This window comes from Zeus faber, assembly GCF_960531495.2.
Source record: "Zeus faber genome assembly, chromosome: 10".
In the NCBI taxonomy this organism is placed as follows: Eukaryota; Metazoa; Chordata; class Actinopteri; order Zeiformes; family Zeidae; genus Zeus; species Zeus faber.
The window spans coordinates 26,441,368-26,459,475 of record NC_137199.1 but is presented as its reverse complement, the minus strand read 5'-3'; the positions used below and the strand labels follow the sequence as shown (position 1 = coordinate 26,459,475).

General features: G+C 44.0%; 1 protein-coding gene across 1 annotated transcript in view; it reads left to right on the top strand.

The window, feature by feature from the left end:
• The window catches only part of diaph2 (diaphanous-related formin 2), a 436,878-nt gene that overhangs the window by 21,058 nt on the left and 397,712 nt on the right, over positions 1-18,108 (top strand). The window contains exons 3-6 of the mRNA XM_080007732.1: positions 1,837-1,869; positions 3,074-3,250; positions 13,154-13,258; positions 16,886-16,906. Coding sequence (XP_079863858.1) covers positions 1,837-1,869; positions 3,074-3,250; positions 13,154-13,258; positions 16,886-16,906 — 336 coding nt within the window. The remainder of the gene's footprint in view (positions 1-1,836; positions 1,870-3,073; positions 3,251-13,153; positions 13,259-16,885; positions 16,907-18,108) is intronic.

Below are 18,108 nucleotides of genomic sequence, written 5' to 3'. Positions count from 1 at the left end.
GAGCCACAGGCCTCCGACGATAGCCCCAGCTGTTGCATCGTGAAATGAGAAGAACCATGTGTAACAAGAGAGGGCTGCTGTCGCATTTTAACAGTCAGACAGGTTTTCTATTTTTTATTTTTATTTATGTGTTTAGACTTTGGCCACAATTAAAGGTGGAGTTGACAATTGACTGCACAACACATTGGTTGGGATTCCACCAGGGGTGGAGTAAGTACTTAGAACTAGAACATATCTTGTTTCCTGCTGTAATTGAGCCCATAATGCTGCATAAATTTACTGCTGTAGCTTTTTTCTGCAGATCATTATTCACAATTGACAAATAAAATGGTGAATTATTTATGGCGTGGTTATAAAAAAAAAAAAAAAAAAAGATACAGACGTAATGATTCATTGATAGAGAACTTTGAAAGATCTAGTCCCTGATTTTTTTTTTTTTTTTGGAGTAGAATACAAGGTATGGATATTTACGTTGCCCTGTAGAGGAGTAAGCAACAATGATTTCATGTAGTCTGTCGCTTTGAATCCAACACAGATTTTGCCCTTTTTAATTATGTTTTTTTTTTTACCTTTCAATTACGTGAAGAGTGTCGAGCCATTTTTCCTCTCCCGCTTTAACACCTGCTTTGCGCGCGCTCACGCACACACACACACACACACACACACACACACAGTTTCTCCCTGTGGGCTGAATGACACTATGACTTCAGAGCCTCTAATGTTTATTAGCTGAGCTTTAATTAAACATTGAAAGAGCAACAGACAACCTTTTTGCTTTTACTTATTATGAAGTTAATGTTGATCTCACAGTGTCACAGCATTTCGATTGGTTCCCTATAAGCCTCCAAATACGATACGGACTGCCACCGGGGACAGACTCCGGGAAAATGAAGGGTTGATTCGTGGCCCAAAGGAAGTGCCTCAACCATTGCAGGAGGGAGGGCTGGGGTGTAAGAGAGTGACTGAGGAAGTGCATTTTTTGCGACAATAAATGCATCTACAATAAAAACACACCAACTGCACCCCACTGTTTGGAGAAACGGGGATGCGGAGCTGATGCTGCAGTGGAGCCGGGATCGCGGTGTTGACGCAGGGGCCGTGTGTGTGTGTGTGTGTGTGTGTGTGTGTGTGTGTGTGTGTGTGTGTGTGTGTGTGTGTGTGTGTGTGTGTGTGTGTGTGTGTGTGTGTGTGTGTGTGTGTGTGTGTGTGTGTGTGTATTTTCCGAGGAAATCCCGAGAAAAATGGGAGGGTTAACAACTTACGCAAAGCGATCCGGTCGTCTTTGCGACAGCGGCGCAAATAATAATACCACTTGGAAAGTTTGGGGGTGAAAAGTCGTCTATCGCCCCTTCAAAAGCTTGCATGCACCAGATGTGGATCGCAATTTGGTGTCCGCATTCCATCGGTGGCTGTTACTGTACGTGTTGGGGTCTCGAAGGGGCTTTGTACCGGTTTTATGTTTGCTCGTGCTTATTGTGCATTTACATAAAAAACATTTGATTATTCACAACAATCAAATGTTGTATGGATTATTCTGTGTAAGTCCATTCAACCTATGTTGTTATGAAAAAGCAGAAAGTGATAATGGAATTAGTGTACGCAGATAAATGCTTGAATACTGAGAAAACATATACAATTTTGATATTGGTATCCTCACTTTCTTAATCTATTCAAGAAAAGTTATCTTGAATGGGGCCATAGCATAATATGGTTAATGTGTGCTTATTATAACAATATCAAGGTCCTTTTACTGTAAATGCATGTATTTGGTTTATTCTATGCTTTTGGGGATTTCTTTTGGATCTGATTTTTCACACTGTGCCCTCCCTCCAACAGAACATACACATAAAAACATTGGCTGATGATATGGTAAGGTGGCCCTTTATGTTCTGTGTGTTTTTGTTTTGTTATTTCATTTAATTTAATCTCAAATTTCATCGCCGCATGAGACCCTGAACTGAAATGTGTGGATGGATCAAAAAATAAAAGGCAAGAATTCACCTTTGACCCTTTATCGTCAAACAAGTACCACGTCAAAGACTTCACTTCTCTTGATACGAAATCAAACATGCTTTGATGTGTTAAAAAAAAAAATCGTATTTTCTTTCCCTTCAATCTGGTGTTGGTCCTAGATCTGATCCCTGGTGCATCCCTTTAAGACCCAGTCATCATTCCTGGACAAACAGACATTTTTAGTTGTTGTTTGGGCAGTATTTTGTTAGCTTGTTTGTTGGTATTAAAAACAAAATGCCCCCTAGCGTGTCGTCAACTGTAAGATGCATATACACAAACCATTTGGTGTACAATTACCAGTAGCGATTACGATCACCAGTGGAGATTACACTACATGAATTTATATGTCCACTTTGGGTTGGAGATGAGCCGTTCTGATGCCAGTGTGCTCCGTATAATTGGTCCATCCACTAATTTTCCAGATAACAGTAGAGGCATTGTGGCATTTAGTTGGTGCATGCGTTCATCCGGCGTGATGCCTTCAATATTTAACTAATAGTCACTAACATCCACCGGTGCATGCTGCTCCACTAATTCTCAGAGTAACCGATGTGATCGAGGCCGTTCTCTGTCCGGCGTGATGCCTTCAATATTTAACTAGTAGTTACTAACATCCACCGGCGCATGCTGCTCCACTAATTCTCAGAGTAACCGATGTGAATGAGGCCATTCTCTGTTGGATTGTACAGCTTTGTTTGACGACGACTTCACTCTCATTGATATGTCACCACAGACACATCCAGCTCTACCTGACTGAAGGCCATGTTTTTCCTTTCACACAACTGTTAATTAATGTTTTATTTGTCCGCCTAAGCCCGTCATAGAATTTTGCGCAAGGCTGATGGTAAGTGATGGTCAAATGACAAATAACAAAGTCGTTTCTATTCTCCAAATTTACTATTTTGCCCTGCAACCTTATTTCAATGTGCAAGGACCATCACACGTCTGTGAATAGTGATTTGCTCGCCCATCTCCATTGATGTAGAAGACCCGGTCGGGAGAAAGGACGAGGTCTTCGCACTCCCCCATCGTCCTCAAACCCGTTTCCTTTCCTTCCCAGCGCGACCGTATCACTAGTTTTAGGAAGACGGGGATGAAGAAGGAGAAGCCGCTGATCCAGCACCCCATGGACCCCCTGTCCATCCAGGCCGAGCTGCCCGTGCCCCAGCCGCTCTTCGACGACCGCTCCATGAACCTCTCGGAGAAGGAGATCATCGACCTCTTCGAGAAGATGATGGTGAGCCACCCCGTGGTGTTTTTCATCTTTTGTGGGTTTTTAATGAGCTTTGATGTCATTACTGTAGAGCGTCTTAAGAGGAAGAGAAACTCAGAACTTCGGGTTTCTGGCGTAAAGTGTCAAAGTTTAATTTCTCGGTGTGTGTATAGAACATTACAGCAAGTGTCATGTTGCCACCAGAATGCTTACGCTGTGTGCAAATTCTCAACAGCGCAGATGGATATTAAAAAAGTCGAATTAATTAAACAACCAGGTGAATGTGACTCCAATAAGGAAATATGATAATATAAATAATAATAATACGATACATAAATAAATCGTGATAATATCAAATAATTACAAATTTAACAAATATTAACATATTTGTGTTTGTGTTTCAGTGTAATTCTTTCTGTATTTCATTTAAAGTGCAGGGTTGAAGAGGCTAGTTGAAGGGCTCATACATTGTGTCGGTCAATCCCAACTTCCTAAAAGGAAGTAACACTGATTGAGCTTTGTTGAGATTGATTTGTGAGGTCAATACAAATGAAAACGGAACTGAGCAAAATTCAAGGAGAGGACAATTGATGTCAACAGACAGACGTTTTAAACCATGCATTTAACAAATGACAACACTGCGATGTCTTATTCATTGATATGCACATAGCCTTATTATGGTGTGTGCATGTTCCAGCATCATTGACACTGTGCACATGATGACCCACGGTGTCAGTGACATCCATAACAATAGATCTGTATCCCAAATGTAATAGCAAATACTGTCGGGTGTTTCTGAGCCCCTCGAGCTGCCTGACAGGCACACATTGCTACTATCAGAAGAAGAGATATTCAACGGTCACGTGGTTTATTCAAAATCCTATGGAAAAAAAAAAAAAAACGAAAAAGGAAAATTAAGTAGTTTGTCACATGTCGCTTCCCTGCTTTTCTGTCACGACACGCAGCACATTTGCCTTTTTTCTCCCTAATCAGATGGCAGCTCTTTGTGCTGCGTCTCAGCCTCTTGTATAGCACTTACCTGGTTGGCTGCACCAAGCCCCATCGCGCTCAAATCGCACACCATGCACGTAGATCACACACACACACACACACACACACACACACACACACACACACACACACACAAAGGAGTGCACAAGATCACTCACAGACGCACATCTTATCACTTAGCGTCCTGAGTCAAGTTCACTTTAGCGAGAGTCACTTCCGCACAAAGGAGCTTTCAAGAGATGGAGCCGTGAAGAGTTTCTGCTGCTACCATTTAGCAAAAAAAAAATATATATTTTTTTTAAAATATATATAGATATATAAATGTGTATATATAGGATTTATGGCTGTATTATCAACCGAACAACTGATAGGAGTGCACTGTAAATATCCGTTTTTCTTGACCTCCTCCCCTGTAGAGTGACCCCAAACCGCAGGACGTCTCATGGTGCCAGTTGGCTAAACTCCCACCACGGAACAATAGGCTTTTGTTTACCCATGTTGCAATCCACTTGTTATGCCTGCCCCCCCCCCTTTTCTAATTTCCAACCACTCTGGTGTCTGCGAAGCGGCTCACAGAGTGTTTTGTCAGCTGTACTTTGAAACGGATTTATGCTGTTTGAGTGTTTTTGTTTTGTTTTTTTTTCCTAATTTTGAGCCATCAACACCCACAAACCGCTTCCTTCAGCAAGTCGTCACCGGAGCACGGCTGTGATATTTAACACGGTCGGTCACTTGATATCACACTTGTGCCAATAACACGGGTTTCAATGTTACACTCTCACCACCGCTGCTCCCCGTCCTGGGAGAGGGTTTGACACGGGGAAATTAAACGTATCACCGGTGACGCCTGCTTCATTAAATGTCCCAACGAGTTAATGCAATGGAGCTTATCAGCACTTGTGAATTACATCAGGGCGGATGGTTTAGCCTCAAGCCACCCATATGTCTTAGGTACAGCATCGACCAGCTGGGCTCAGTTATGGCCCAAATTAAAATGAATCAAAAAGGCTGAATCAATCTGACATGTTTTTTTTTTTTTGTTTTTTTCCTTTCAATGGAAAACATTGTTTTTTGTTCATAAAAATTAAAATAAAATATCCTTTCTTTGCTTCAAATGCAACACATTTACTACCAACTTGGCATCCCTACACCAGCCAGAATTCTTAGATTCAAGTCTTATTTCTTCTTATCAAATACTGTAGAAAAGGGTTGGAGAACAACTAACGCGAGGAAATGAAGAGAAAATACAAGTCATACCATGGTTTCATTAATTCTGTCGACAAATTAATTGTCAGCGTCGAGACAAGATTAAATAATTCACTTTTAAGATTCATAGGAATCCATCAGCCTGCGTTCAGGGTCAAGGTTTCTTTCTTTTTCTTTATTTTTTTTTTTTCCCTGAACGGGAACTTGGAATAAACCAAAACCTTGTCCGTCTGCCCGATGCTAGGAAAATCAAAATAAAGGTGGAGGCAACTGAGGGGTCCATTGTGTGTGTGGGTGCTCTTCTCTTATGTTAAGTGTCTAAATCATGAATCCCATGCCATTTGAAAACTGGTCAGATGTTGCCACACTGGCCGTTCGAGGGTAAGTACCGAACAGCGCCCTCTGCTGGCGTTGCGCGTCACCTCGTTTTTATTCCCGGAGAATAAACCGTGTAATAAAAATATAACAAATGCAATATTACACTTTTTTCCGTAAAGGGGCTTAGCCGTTCCCTACAGAGGCCGAGCCTCCTGGACAGACTCTATATCGGCTGCATGCGTGAGTGCTCTCGGCGCCAACACTGAATTTTTCAGAAGTTCACCTCATTCCCGCTTGTAAGGTCAAAGCTCTTTCACACCTGCATTTGTACTCCATTGAAATGGGCCCTTGGCCTTACGTACCGCAGGATTGGAATATAACAAAACACTTTCAGACCGTCTCTTTGAAGTGGCAAGCCAAATTACTCTGGCTCCATTGCATAGGCTGGGTGGGGTGTGTGTGTGTGTGTGTGTGTGTGCGTGTGCGTGCGTGCGTGCGTGCGTGCGTGCGTGCGTGCGTGCGCACCGTGAGGCCCGCCTTTCCCCTCATACAATGGTCTTTATTACCGGGGTCAGAGAAATACAGCCTGATCTCCTGCTCTTCATCAGTCGACAGCCCTGCACTGTTTTCTTGCCCGGGTGCTCATCCCTGTCACTCAGCTCACCTCTCAATTACTATGTTTGTGCTCACAGCGGCGTGACATTAAACCCGGGCTTCAATTTGCTCGGTGACAGGCGACGGAGGAGCCATGTGTTTGTTGGCCTGACACTTGAAGGGTCCTGACACTCTGGGGTGGAAAGTATAATTACAGTAATGAAATCAAAAGGGGGGGGGGGGGAGAAAAAGTTATTTACCGATGGAGCTTCACGCTCCCTCAAAAGATTGCAAGGTTTTTCTAATATGAAGTCGCAAAGATTTGAAACGCGAGGGCGGACAACGGTGGTTTGCTCTGCCGCCCAGACAATTTATTTATTCCCCCCACCACAGACGCATGCGCGCACACCCCCGCTCCGTCTTTACCTTGGTCTGCCCCTCGTACGGCACACACATTTACACTTTGCTTGCTTTCTTTGTCCTCGAATCCTTCCTCTTCATCGATTTTGATCACGGTGCTACACGGCTTCAGCCTCAGATCTGCAGCTTGCTCCGAATGGCGGTTCTCGCCGGTAGCACATTAGCCGGACCACCTACTGTGAATTAACGATTTGGGATTGGAGTAGAAATATTTTATTTTTATCCCAGAGAAAACATTCTGCACGTCGGCCCGTGCGGCTCAAAGCCCGTCCAGCGTGTTGCCCATTACTGGATAGGTTATCAAAGGCTTCGGGGAAAGATGCAGGAAGAAGCGTTCACACTCGCTGCCGGGTAAACCTAAATCCACTCTTCCTCGTATTTCCGAAGCCAAGCACGGCAGAGAGGAGTATACATGATGTCCCGTAGTTAGGTTCCCGGCTCTCAGCACTGTTTTCGAGAGACGTTACCGTATGTCGATGCGGGCGCACACGTGTGCCGCCGCCCGCAGGTTCCACCGAGACCCGAAAGAGCTGGACCTCCGTGGCCATAATTACCAATGCGGCAGCGTGTATCCAGCGATTCAATCTCCCGTCGTCACGTGCCACGGAGACGCATCCGCGGCGCAGGGGCAGACTTTTAATACCCGGAGTTTGTGCCGGGAACAGGAAGATTGGATCCAAATGCGGCTGCACCCTCTAATTTACTTTGCCAGCAGCGAAACTCGCAGCTCTTTGTCTAGAAACCTTGACAGCTCAACCTGCCTCGTTCTCATTCAGACTGTGGACTCCCTCAAAGAGTCGGGCAGAAATGTGAAAGCCTTCTTTGGCGTTCCACCGGCTCGCCTTCACCGCTTTCTCTCAATAGGTGATATCTGTCCGTCTGAATCCACACATACACCGACGTGCCGGGATGGTGGCCTCATCGGTCGATGGGAAACCGTCTCCGCCTTGGTGTCCTCGCCTGGGTCGGTCTTCACCTTCACCAGCGCATGCCCGCATGTGGCGCCGCTGTTCTTCGGGACTGTCCTTCAGCTCTTAGCTTTGAGTGGGAGAGTGTTACAGGAGAAAGCACTTTTGGGGTTTTGCCTGCCCGGCTATGCCCCTTTGCCAGTGTGAACACTCCTCGTCCCGGCTGCTGCGGGGTCCCGTAGCAATTACACCGTACCAGGACCCTACACACCTCCCCCCCCGCCCACACACGCACGCACGCACGCACGCACACACGCACACAGACACACAGACACACAGACAGACAGACACTGCCCATGAATCAAAATTGGGGGCAGTGAACAAAATAATTGATTTATCACAGTTGAGGAAAAACAAACTGTTTTTCCCTCCTCTTTCTACTTCTCTTAAATCCACTTTTCTCCAACTTGGCTGGTATCCAGATCCATTTGGGGGCTACAGACGAATATGATGGGAGCCATTCATTATCACCGCCTCCGGATGGCCGCTGCCCTGTGCTGCCGGCCGCCTCGCGGGGGCTATTTTTTACTATACCTCCGTAATCTCTGTCCGCGCTGTAATTTCACGTCGGACAGTTTTGTTTCTATTTTTTCGTCGTCTCCCTAAAGAAGTAGGGCAAGAAAAAGTCAGATTAAGGAGAATGCCCAGGTAATCCCAGTCCGTCTTGATAGTATTCTCAATCGACACGATCAAACGGAACGTCCGTCAAACGTCTGTCATTCAGTACCAAATAATATTGATTTTTAAGTATACCCGTTCGGTGTCAGCGAGCCGAAAATAAAAACTGAACCTTTTTATTTATTTTTTTCCCCCATGAAGAGTAAATTTGTAATTACATTTTTCCAAAGGCACTTTTCTCCAAGCAGAATATGAACCTAATATTTCCAGTAAAAACTGCTCAAGAAAAAAGTAACTCGTGAGATATCAGTATTTGGTACCTGTACAAACCCCCCCCCAAAAAAAAAAAAAGATCTGAAATGACAAGACAAGGTATCCTTCCAAATACTTCAATCACATTGCCATTTATTTTGACCCCACTGTGCTCCCTCGGTGCCAGAAATCCTGCGACTCTCCCGTTCATTATAGCCCAGGGAGCTGTAATTAATAATTAAGCATAAATCATTTTAGAGGCAGAACATGGGGGGCTCACTCCTCCAGTTTGCCCCCCGACAAGTGTCCCTCAGGCCCGAATCCCCCCCCCCCCTTACAACAGATTATTTCTTCTCCCTGTCACGTTTCGCCTCGTTTATTGAATGCCAATTAAGCAGCCTAATTAGCAGGGTTCAGAGATTAATTAAAAAGCCTGCTGGTTTGCCTGGCTAAAAAAAATTTAAAAAAAAGGGCCAATTGTAAAAGTTTGTGCTGCATTTTCTTTCTTTTTTTTTTTGCCACCCCCCTCAGCTGCCACTAAAAGGATTTTAATGGCTTTGCAGCTCTGGGGGTATTTACTGGAGGAGATGTAGCTGACAGAATTTGGGTCATGTTGCCCCTGGATGGCATTCTTACCCATGCTTCACAGGCAAAAGAAGCGAGCGGTACTTAACCCAGATTAGCAGCAGCACTAATTTCAAAGTATTAGATGATCCGGCCTTCTTACCGCAGTGACATAGGGTCCATTTCTAGGGGTGGTTTTTGCAGGGTTTTACATCCACTGCCGCCGCCGCCGACAGCCCCCGAGGTCCATCGCGGTGCAATCATGAGGAGCCCTTGCCGTCGCTCGCCAGCAGAGGGCAGCATGGCTCCACGGCTCCGCCCCTCCCTGCGTTCGGGAGTGGGGATATGTTTTGCCTTTCCTTCTTTTTCTCTTTATTCCGTCCACCTCTTTGTGCAAGAGTGTTCCTGATAAACATCCCCCCCGCCCCGCCGCCCCCCCCCCGCACTCCTCCATTCTAATCATCATGTCATTCCCTCGCTTTTAGTGCTGTCTGGCCTTCACTCCGTCCCCTCATCTCCCTCACATGAAAGGCTCCTTTTGTGATGCAGAATGAAAGTAGCATGAAGATAGTACTCTCAATAAGACGCAGATACTGCCTATCCTGCCCGTCTTACGTGATTGCATGGCCTCAATACAGGCGGCATTGTTTGATTCTGCTCTCCTTCAATTGCCGCACAGGGTCCCTCCGTCGCACTCTCGCCTTTGTCTCCACGGCTAATTATTTCCGTCTTTATTACCCGTAGATGTAGCCCCTGACTATGATGAACACACAAAGATGGAGGGGATGGAGATGAAATACTACACCGCTGTACGCTGTTCACCATGAACTACTAGAAAGCAGCAACGATACATACACTTTATGAATTTTAGTATTTTGAAATGTTTATCATTTTATTAATTTAAAATGTGTCTGGGTGCCCTTGCGCCGCTTTGAGAGACCTTCCTGCGCGGGAATACGTCTTCCGTTTATCCGATGATCAATCGAGTCAAATTATCCCCCAGCAGTGGTCACATTCAAATCACGTTTTCACACATTGCTGATGTGTGTTATCAAAAATGTCCCTCTCACATTAACATGTCAAATTGAGGTAATTCTAACAACTGCTCGAATGGCAGGGACATCATAGTAATATATTATTTGTGCATCTACTGTCTGCTGTGTCTGGATGAGAGAAGTGATGGCTTCAAGTTGATTAATAAGGGGGTACGGGGTGGCACGGATTTATTTTGGTGCTTCTTTGCCTTTTAAATGTATTTTCTGTGAAATTCCTCAGGTTGTCCAAAATACACGTTTGATTGTTTGCCTTTGGTTTTTCGGGTGTTTACATTTGCTTAAAATCAGGGTTTAACCCCCGATTCACACCAAGAGCGTCACGTCAGCGTCACGTCAGCGTCACGTCAGCGCTTCAGATAGGCTGCCATGTTAACCAGTGTTGCCATTCCCACCGGCCGCAATGCACACAGGCGCGCAACTACACACAGGACACCTTGCGTCGCGCCGCGGGGCTCCTGCACTAGACCCCTCGCCTTTTTTTCCACGCCTCCGCTCTATTTTTCCTGGCTGCACGCGTAAACTGGAGTGTCAATTCCCGTAGAGGTCCATTCAAAATATGTTTTCAGTGAAAATATTACATTTTATTACAAGCCTGGCATGCATCAACCACATATGTGACCCACCACATGCTGACCCGGTGCATTTCGGGGCAGCCTATGTTTGGCTCGACGTGAAAAACATCAAAATCAAAATGAGATTATAGCAGGTTTATGTTTGTTATTTTATGTTTGTTATTTTCTATCTCAACTTCTATTTTCAAAACTGAGTTTGATTTCTGAATATTTTATAAACATTAAAACATTGAGGTTACATGATCCACCAGTATTACACAGGGAAAAATGTAGCAATGTTTTAAGGAAACAACAATAAATAAACACCGGAAGCAAGAAATTTCACTCAACATCATCTCCGTGTTGTGATGGATTATGAGAAGAGGGCGGCAGAAGCTCTCAATTACATCGCGAAACTGGCAGCGGGAGGCGGCGGAGCGGGGTGCTCCCAGAAAACACCAATTCCCAGGTTGGGAGGATGTCACCATTTGCATTCTGGGAATTGTTGTGCCCTGGCTTTCATGCGTGCAATCTGAAAAGTGCCACTTTCTTAAAGCTATCATTGTTGTAAAACAATAAATACAGGAAATGGAAACGTTTGGAAGTTACAGAATAATAGAGGAGCCATGCTCGTATTGTGAGCATGAACTCAGAATGAAAAAGCAATTACTTAAACTTAAAATTAAAGGATTAACTTGAATTATGCATTTTCCAATATTTTTTATAAACGAATAATTCAAATATTGTTTCAGAAAAACACATTCAACATCATCTCATTGAAGGAGTACAGCACTATCCAAATGTAACCATTTAAAAGCACAAGTTGTTTGTAATTGTGTATTTTGTTCGGCAAAAGTCTGGAAATGCTTCTTAAACTTTGAAGCCTGATTTCTCATAACTTCTTTTTCCAAAACGTTAATATTTAATAAGCCATAGCTTCCAAAGCCCTTGCTTTATTCCCACAAGTGATACCATGTTTTGAAGCTCTGATTCTACACTTTCATATTATGTGAAACAAAGAAAAATACCAAATCTCGAAATGTGACTCTGTGGTGGACAACGGGGCGTGGTCAAGCTGCCTCGAATCGGCCCAAACAGCGCACGCGCGGCGCTGATTGGTCCAAGTCGAGGCGGGGAGTTTTTCTTTACGTTTGGTCTGTCATACAGAGGGGAGCGGCGCACGGGCTCGTGAGCAGCCCAAGAGCGGAACGTTATTCCTCCTGCGCCCGAGAGGACTGTTAACCATTGTAGAATCTATAGCCCCGGGAAAAGCAAACCGCGCTGTCGTCCGCAGCCGGCGCTTGACCACGCTTTGTCCGCCACAGACTCCAAAGTACGTTGTTGATCGCATATATAAAATCGAAAGAAAAGAAAATGTGTGGTCCAGCCATGTATTTCAGAGTTAAAATAACAAACGAAACCATTTTTCCCCAACAAATTAAACCTCGCTTATGGAAAGAAAATATTATCATTCCAGCAGGAAACAAAGATCCATCTCTAAAATGACTTAAATTTTACCTCCTACTTGGAATCAGTTTTATAGACTCTGTTGGTCTGGTACACTGTACCTGTTGGCAGGGAGGACAGTGGCAGCCGGACGGTCTCCTTCCTACTAGTATATAAAAACCGAAAAATACAATTTATAAAAAAAAAAAAAAAAACAAAACCCCAAAAAAACTATAATCAGAAAATACTTTATTACAGAAACAGCTCAATAAATACACATACATAGATTGTGAAAAGCATCCTCCTCCTGGGATATCCGAGGAACACAGCGCTGCCGCTTCTCCTTCGGACCCATGGAGAAGCTCCGGCACCGCAGCGGGGTTATGTCGATTACTCATTCCAGCAATAAACACGGATCTATTCAAGCCAGAAGCTACTGTGTGAAATATCAACAATGACGCTTAACTCACAAACTAATCCAACTACGTTAATAAACAGATGCCAAATGTGAATGAAATGAAAAGCCAAGGGTTGAAAACAAAACCAAAGACTGACTTCGCCGTTCTTGATACATTCCACAACTAGTAAGTTTCAGTGTTTGAAAGACTGGAGCTTGGTGCTTTCGGTAGCGCGTCGTGGGCAGAGCGAAGACGGACCCGGTGTGAACAGACGAATCGACAAATCCCGAGCCGTGCGAGTGTCGCATCTCCAGGCGGCCCCTGGAGGGACTCAATTCAGGCCAAAAATCGTATCCGAGGGATGATTTCTTCTTCTGCATTCTGCGCTTTTCTTTCGTCTGTGTCATTCTGTTGAAAAAGCCTCATTGGAATGATCATAAACACATCCTTGGGTTTGCTCTAACTGTCTGCTTGCGATGCTGCGTGTTGGCATCTCACTGTGTTATTTCCGTACATGTGTCTTCAGGAGGACATGAACTTGAACGAAGAACGCAAAGCCCCCCTGCGTGGGAAGGACCTGAGCACCAAGCGCGAGATGGTGGTCCAGTACATTTCTACCACTGCCAAATCTGTAAGTAGCAGAGGGAACCAGTTTTTTTATTTATTTATTTAAATTGTATTTTAGAGAGCGTGGAGTGTGCTTGTAGTGGGAGGGTTAAAAATATGACACTCTCTGACCCTCACAGGATAATTAGTTTCATCTGACCCCCCTTACTAATGGCTCTTTGGTTCCCGTCTTCCCTTTCTGTTTTAATCACGTTCTTTATTTTCGTCTTTCTTTCTTTCTTTTCTGGCCCTGGGTGCCCATGGAGATGGTTTTTTTTTTTTTGGGAGGTTGTTTATATTTAGAGGTGGAAAAGGGAGAGTCATCGGAGCGCTCATCACTCTTATCCAATAAGGGCACTAAAGGTGTCTCGTCTAAAGGGGTAATCCGTGTTTTTTATTTTGGGGGTGGGTCAAACTCCCCCGTCATCTCCCAGCCTTAGGGCCTGGCGGTGCGGTGAGAATCCCACCGACACCGAAGGAGAAGAAAAGTGATTTGTGCCACGGCGGCTCAGCGACCCCGGTGGCACCCCATCTTGACATCATCATTTATTACCTTTCTCATTGTTATGGTAATTAACTGCCATTATTGATAATGATGATAATCAGAGATGATTGAATTCTTCACCGGACCCATTATGCTTTGCGAGCCCTGATGTGTTATTCAAATGAATAACTTAATCCGAGCTGCTGAAAAGACTCTGGAACAAAAGGCAGAGTGCTGTCCGTCAGCGCTCAGCTCACTCTTTCTCTCGGGTCAAGCAAGAACAAATGATTGACGCCAGTGATCCCGGCGAGTATCAAAACATCCACACGCCTGCACACACTCCGTCAGAGACGGCCACGGTCGGGCTGGGAACGGGCTCGGCTTCTGGGCGACGGGCGGACGCGCCGAACGCGGAGCTGAGAAAAACACTCCTTCACGCTGTGGAAATGGGGCCTCGAGATCTAGATTTCAAACCAGGCAGATATTTCACCGCTGGTGAGCTTATGATCTTCCCAAAGATCTGTTGTGTCGTCAGCGACAAAACGTACGCCCATAAATCGGAGACAACGCAGAGGAAATAGCTCTCCGCAGTGTCTGGACCTAATTCCACGGTTAGTGTGAGCGTCCTAGTCCATAATGATCTCTGTATGTGAGCAAAGTGCAGTGGGTTTTTAGCACCCCCAAAAGAGCTGCATTGGGGGTGCTATCTTTAGTCTGAGGCTTTAGTCAGTCCTTTTGAAAGTTTGCTTTCAACCTCCCACTAATTGAGCGGCTACACAGAATAAGTGCTGTTATGTAACAGACCAGCTCTAAAAATATCGATGTAAATATTTTAATATTCTCATATACAATGTTTATATAAAAAAGCACACACACAGGGGCGATGGCGGGCTCTCACGAGGGTGATTGTCCTGTGGAGTGTGAAATTGTATATTATTTTGAGTCCTGTGCGACCAATTCGCTGGCCCCCCAAAAAATCTTGATTTTCTGTTTTTTTGGCCATGCGTATTAAAAAAACCCCGCTCCGTATGATGAAACCAGTTGCATTTATTAGGATAACGGTATTCACGCCCTTGCTCATCACAAGGTGACATTTCCTCAATCGCTTGTTTGTACAGTATGTTTCTTGAAGTTGCACCAGAGATGCTTATTTGCACTTCACACCAATTAGTACGTCAGCACAACTCCAATTACTGTGCCGTGCTTCTTTTTCTTTCTTCCATCCACCCGACAGAGAGGGGTTTTTGCCCCTCTGTTTGCGGAAGCAAGGGGGTTATTCCGTGACCAACCTGGAACATAATGCAGGTTTTTTTTTTTTTTTTCTGTCCCGAGTCCCGAGATTGTGTTTTGGTCAACACCAAGATGAAATTCCGAGACAAAACGCCACTTTATCTTGTCACAACAGCAGTCGAGATAAAATACCATTCTGCATTTACTAGAGCTGTCGCAGATATTACCTCATCCTCCCGTCGCAGTTATTTGAGAAGATCGCCATCACTCTGTGAAGTCTGTAAGAGATTCCATAATCATGTGTTTCTGGCCCAATTTCCGGGGGGAATTTTTAGCCAATGTTAGAAATAAGATGTGAATGCAGTGAATTTCCATCGGTTGGTTTGAGGCAAAAAAACAGTGCTTGAATTTCTTTCTTCCGATATTTAATGAATGTCAATAAATGTGTGTTCCTCATAAATGGATGCATATTACAAAACTGTTATAGACTTAAACTATTATAGAGCTATACAATGAACAATAAAACTCAATATGATTGTTATAATTATTTGCATGACGATTACTTATCAACTAAAATGTCCTGATTGTCACAACCCAAGTGTTTACTGTAAAGTGGAACAGAACCCCAAATTTGATGCTGACATGTGGTGGTTGGAGGATTCATAGTTAAGTCTATGATGACATTTTAAAATGTCTTCCTCTTCGTCATTAAGTCTTGAGAAGGAGATCAAGTTGGGCTGGGCGATATATCAATATAATATCAATCTCGTGACATGAAGCTAAATGGTGATTGTAATATCGTGATATACTGTAGTTCAATATTTTCTTAAAATCTTCATTACAGTTCATTAATATAGTAACTTTGTAGAGCACCTCTAACTGCTTGGTCATAATATCCACACATTTACAACATCCATTTTCCTTGTGTGTGAATAGATAATTAAAGCACCAAAATAGAAGTCACCACCCAAATACTGTCAAAATGCTATAATTTTTGATATGGCAAATACGGCCCAGCCCTAGTGTGAATGCAGTGAGGAAGCCCAGCAGCAACTGGCCATGGAGGGTTTATTTTCTGCAATCAGCAAGAAAATCAAAATCCGAGCCCGATTTAAAGAAATAAAGGACAATGCAAAAAGAGAGAGTGGGAGAGATAGAGGGGCAGGAGGGCTGTGGGGATGTGTGTGGCGACCCTCTCTCATCAACGTGCAGATTAGAACACATCTCTTCTCCCTCCCACTGCGACGCCAGCGTTAAAGTAGTCAGTAACACCTCGGATCGCCGCCACTATTGACAGATAACAAGGTTAACATGCAGGATTCATGCTGACTGCACGGGCTCAAGGTGGCGTTACACCACAAATGTGACACCCGAACGCCAGGGGCGGCTGATTGATTTTAGCTTCCGCCGCCCGTTTGTCAACAGTGGCCGCCACTCCTTAAAGGGGCCCCGCGTCCTCTGATCAATCATTCTCAAGGACAAGCCGATTTTTATTTATTTTTTATTTTTTTGCCCGGTAATCTTTTGAATGTATGAATACCCTTGAGTGGAGGGAAAAGGGTGCGCCTGATTATTCGGACCGATATGACGTTTTCTCTTTGAAAAGCTTTCACTTTTCTTAACTGGAAACCGGGAAATGTTCACCATGTACGACGGAAATGGGATTTTAAAATTTAAAAATGCAACATTCTCCTTATAATAGATGTTTTATTTGCCATGTTAGAATGTGCCTCCATTGCGGCTTTCAAACAGTCGCTTTGTTTTAAGATGTTTACAAAGTATTTCTGGTCGACTGTTAGTGTGATCATTTTTTAAGGGAGTTGTGTCCCACTAATGCTTCTACCTGTATTGTGCAGAGGATTCTCTGGCCTACTAATGATTGTGCTGTTTGTGTCTTTTTGCACATTAACTCCCCTCTCCGCTGACCGCTGCATGCAGATAACTGGGAGCAAAGTTGCGGTAAGTAGCCCCTTATTTATTTGGCTTCGGAGTCTTGTTCTTTCCGTGCATCTGTCTCCCATCCTCCCACTGTGCCTCCCCCCCCCCCCCCCCCCCCCAAAAAAAAAAATATATATATGTCATTAAGTACGTTCCAGAATGCACAAGTGAGGTCATTTTTATTGCTTGGATTTTTTTCTCTCGCCGTGATATTGCTAATGGGCTGTAATTTGGAAGGACTATAAATTGCAGAGACAATTCCTGCATGTGCTAAATGCTAACACTTTGCAAAGAGGGACTTTTAAATTATGCACTAGGAAAATGGACTAGGAAGCCTTTTGTTGGCCTTGCTGTTTTTGCTTTTTGAAATTGATTGCAGTCGAACACCTATTAGCATTTGAATATTGTAATGTCAACAATGAGCAATACTTTTTACACAAATAATGATAATCTGCAATCGAATCTGTTTAGTGGAACGCTTTGCATTCAAATGGATTCCCGTGTGTTCGCTCCGTTTCTGACACAGCTCTCATGCGGATGGTATATCACTTAATAAGGCTTTGGGTTCCACACACACACACACACACACACACACACACACACACACAGACAATGGCAGAAGTGATATTGAGCAAGATCTTTCTTCTCGGAAATATTGGGCTGCTTTAATTTCCTTGCTTTATTCAAGACTTTATTTCAATTTTTCTGTCAACACTCTCATCTCAGTTTCGAAACATGAGGGCAAGTCACCTCTGTCTCATAGCTGGCTCTTGTTGTTGCTGTCATTCCACTTTCCATTCCTCTGGTTCCAAAAAGTTAACAATAATCTTCATAAATATACACTGTCGACAGATTGCCAATATTCATTAATTTATCTTCAATTTAACATTTGTCCTGTCAGCTCCTCTCAAAGTGGCACCATTTTACCTTTTGTAAAGAGATGGGCATGATTATTGTGGGGCTTTTAGGAGAAATAATTTGGTTGTGGCTTTTGCACGGGTTGAATTGTGTCTTTTAATAGTGTTTTATTGCTCTTTGAGAGCTTCTTAAGGATTAAGAGGACTGTAAAGCTTAACAGGGGAGAGGACAAGGTAAAGCAGCACACTGTGACCTGGCCTCTGCTTTGCCAGGGGAGCCAGACAAACCTGCCTCTTTGAGGCATTTGACAGGGAGACGTTTTCTATTGATTGCTTTTTCTCCCTCTTCGTCAAATGGTTCTTTTG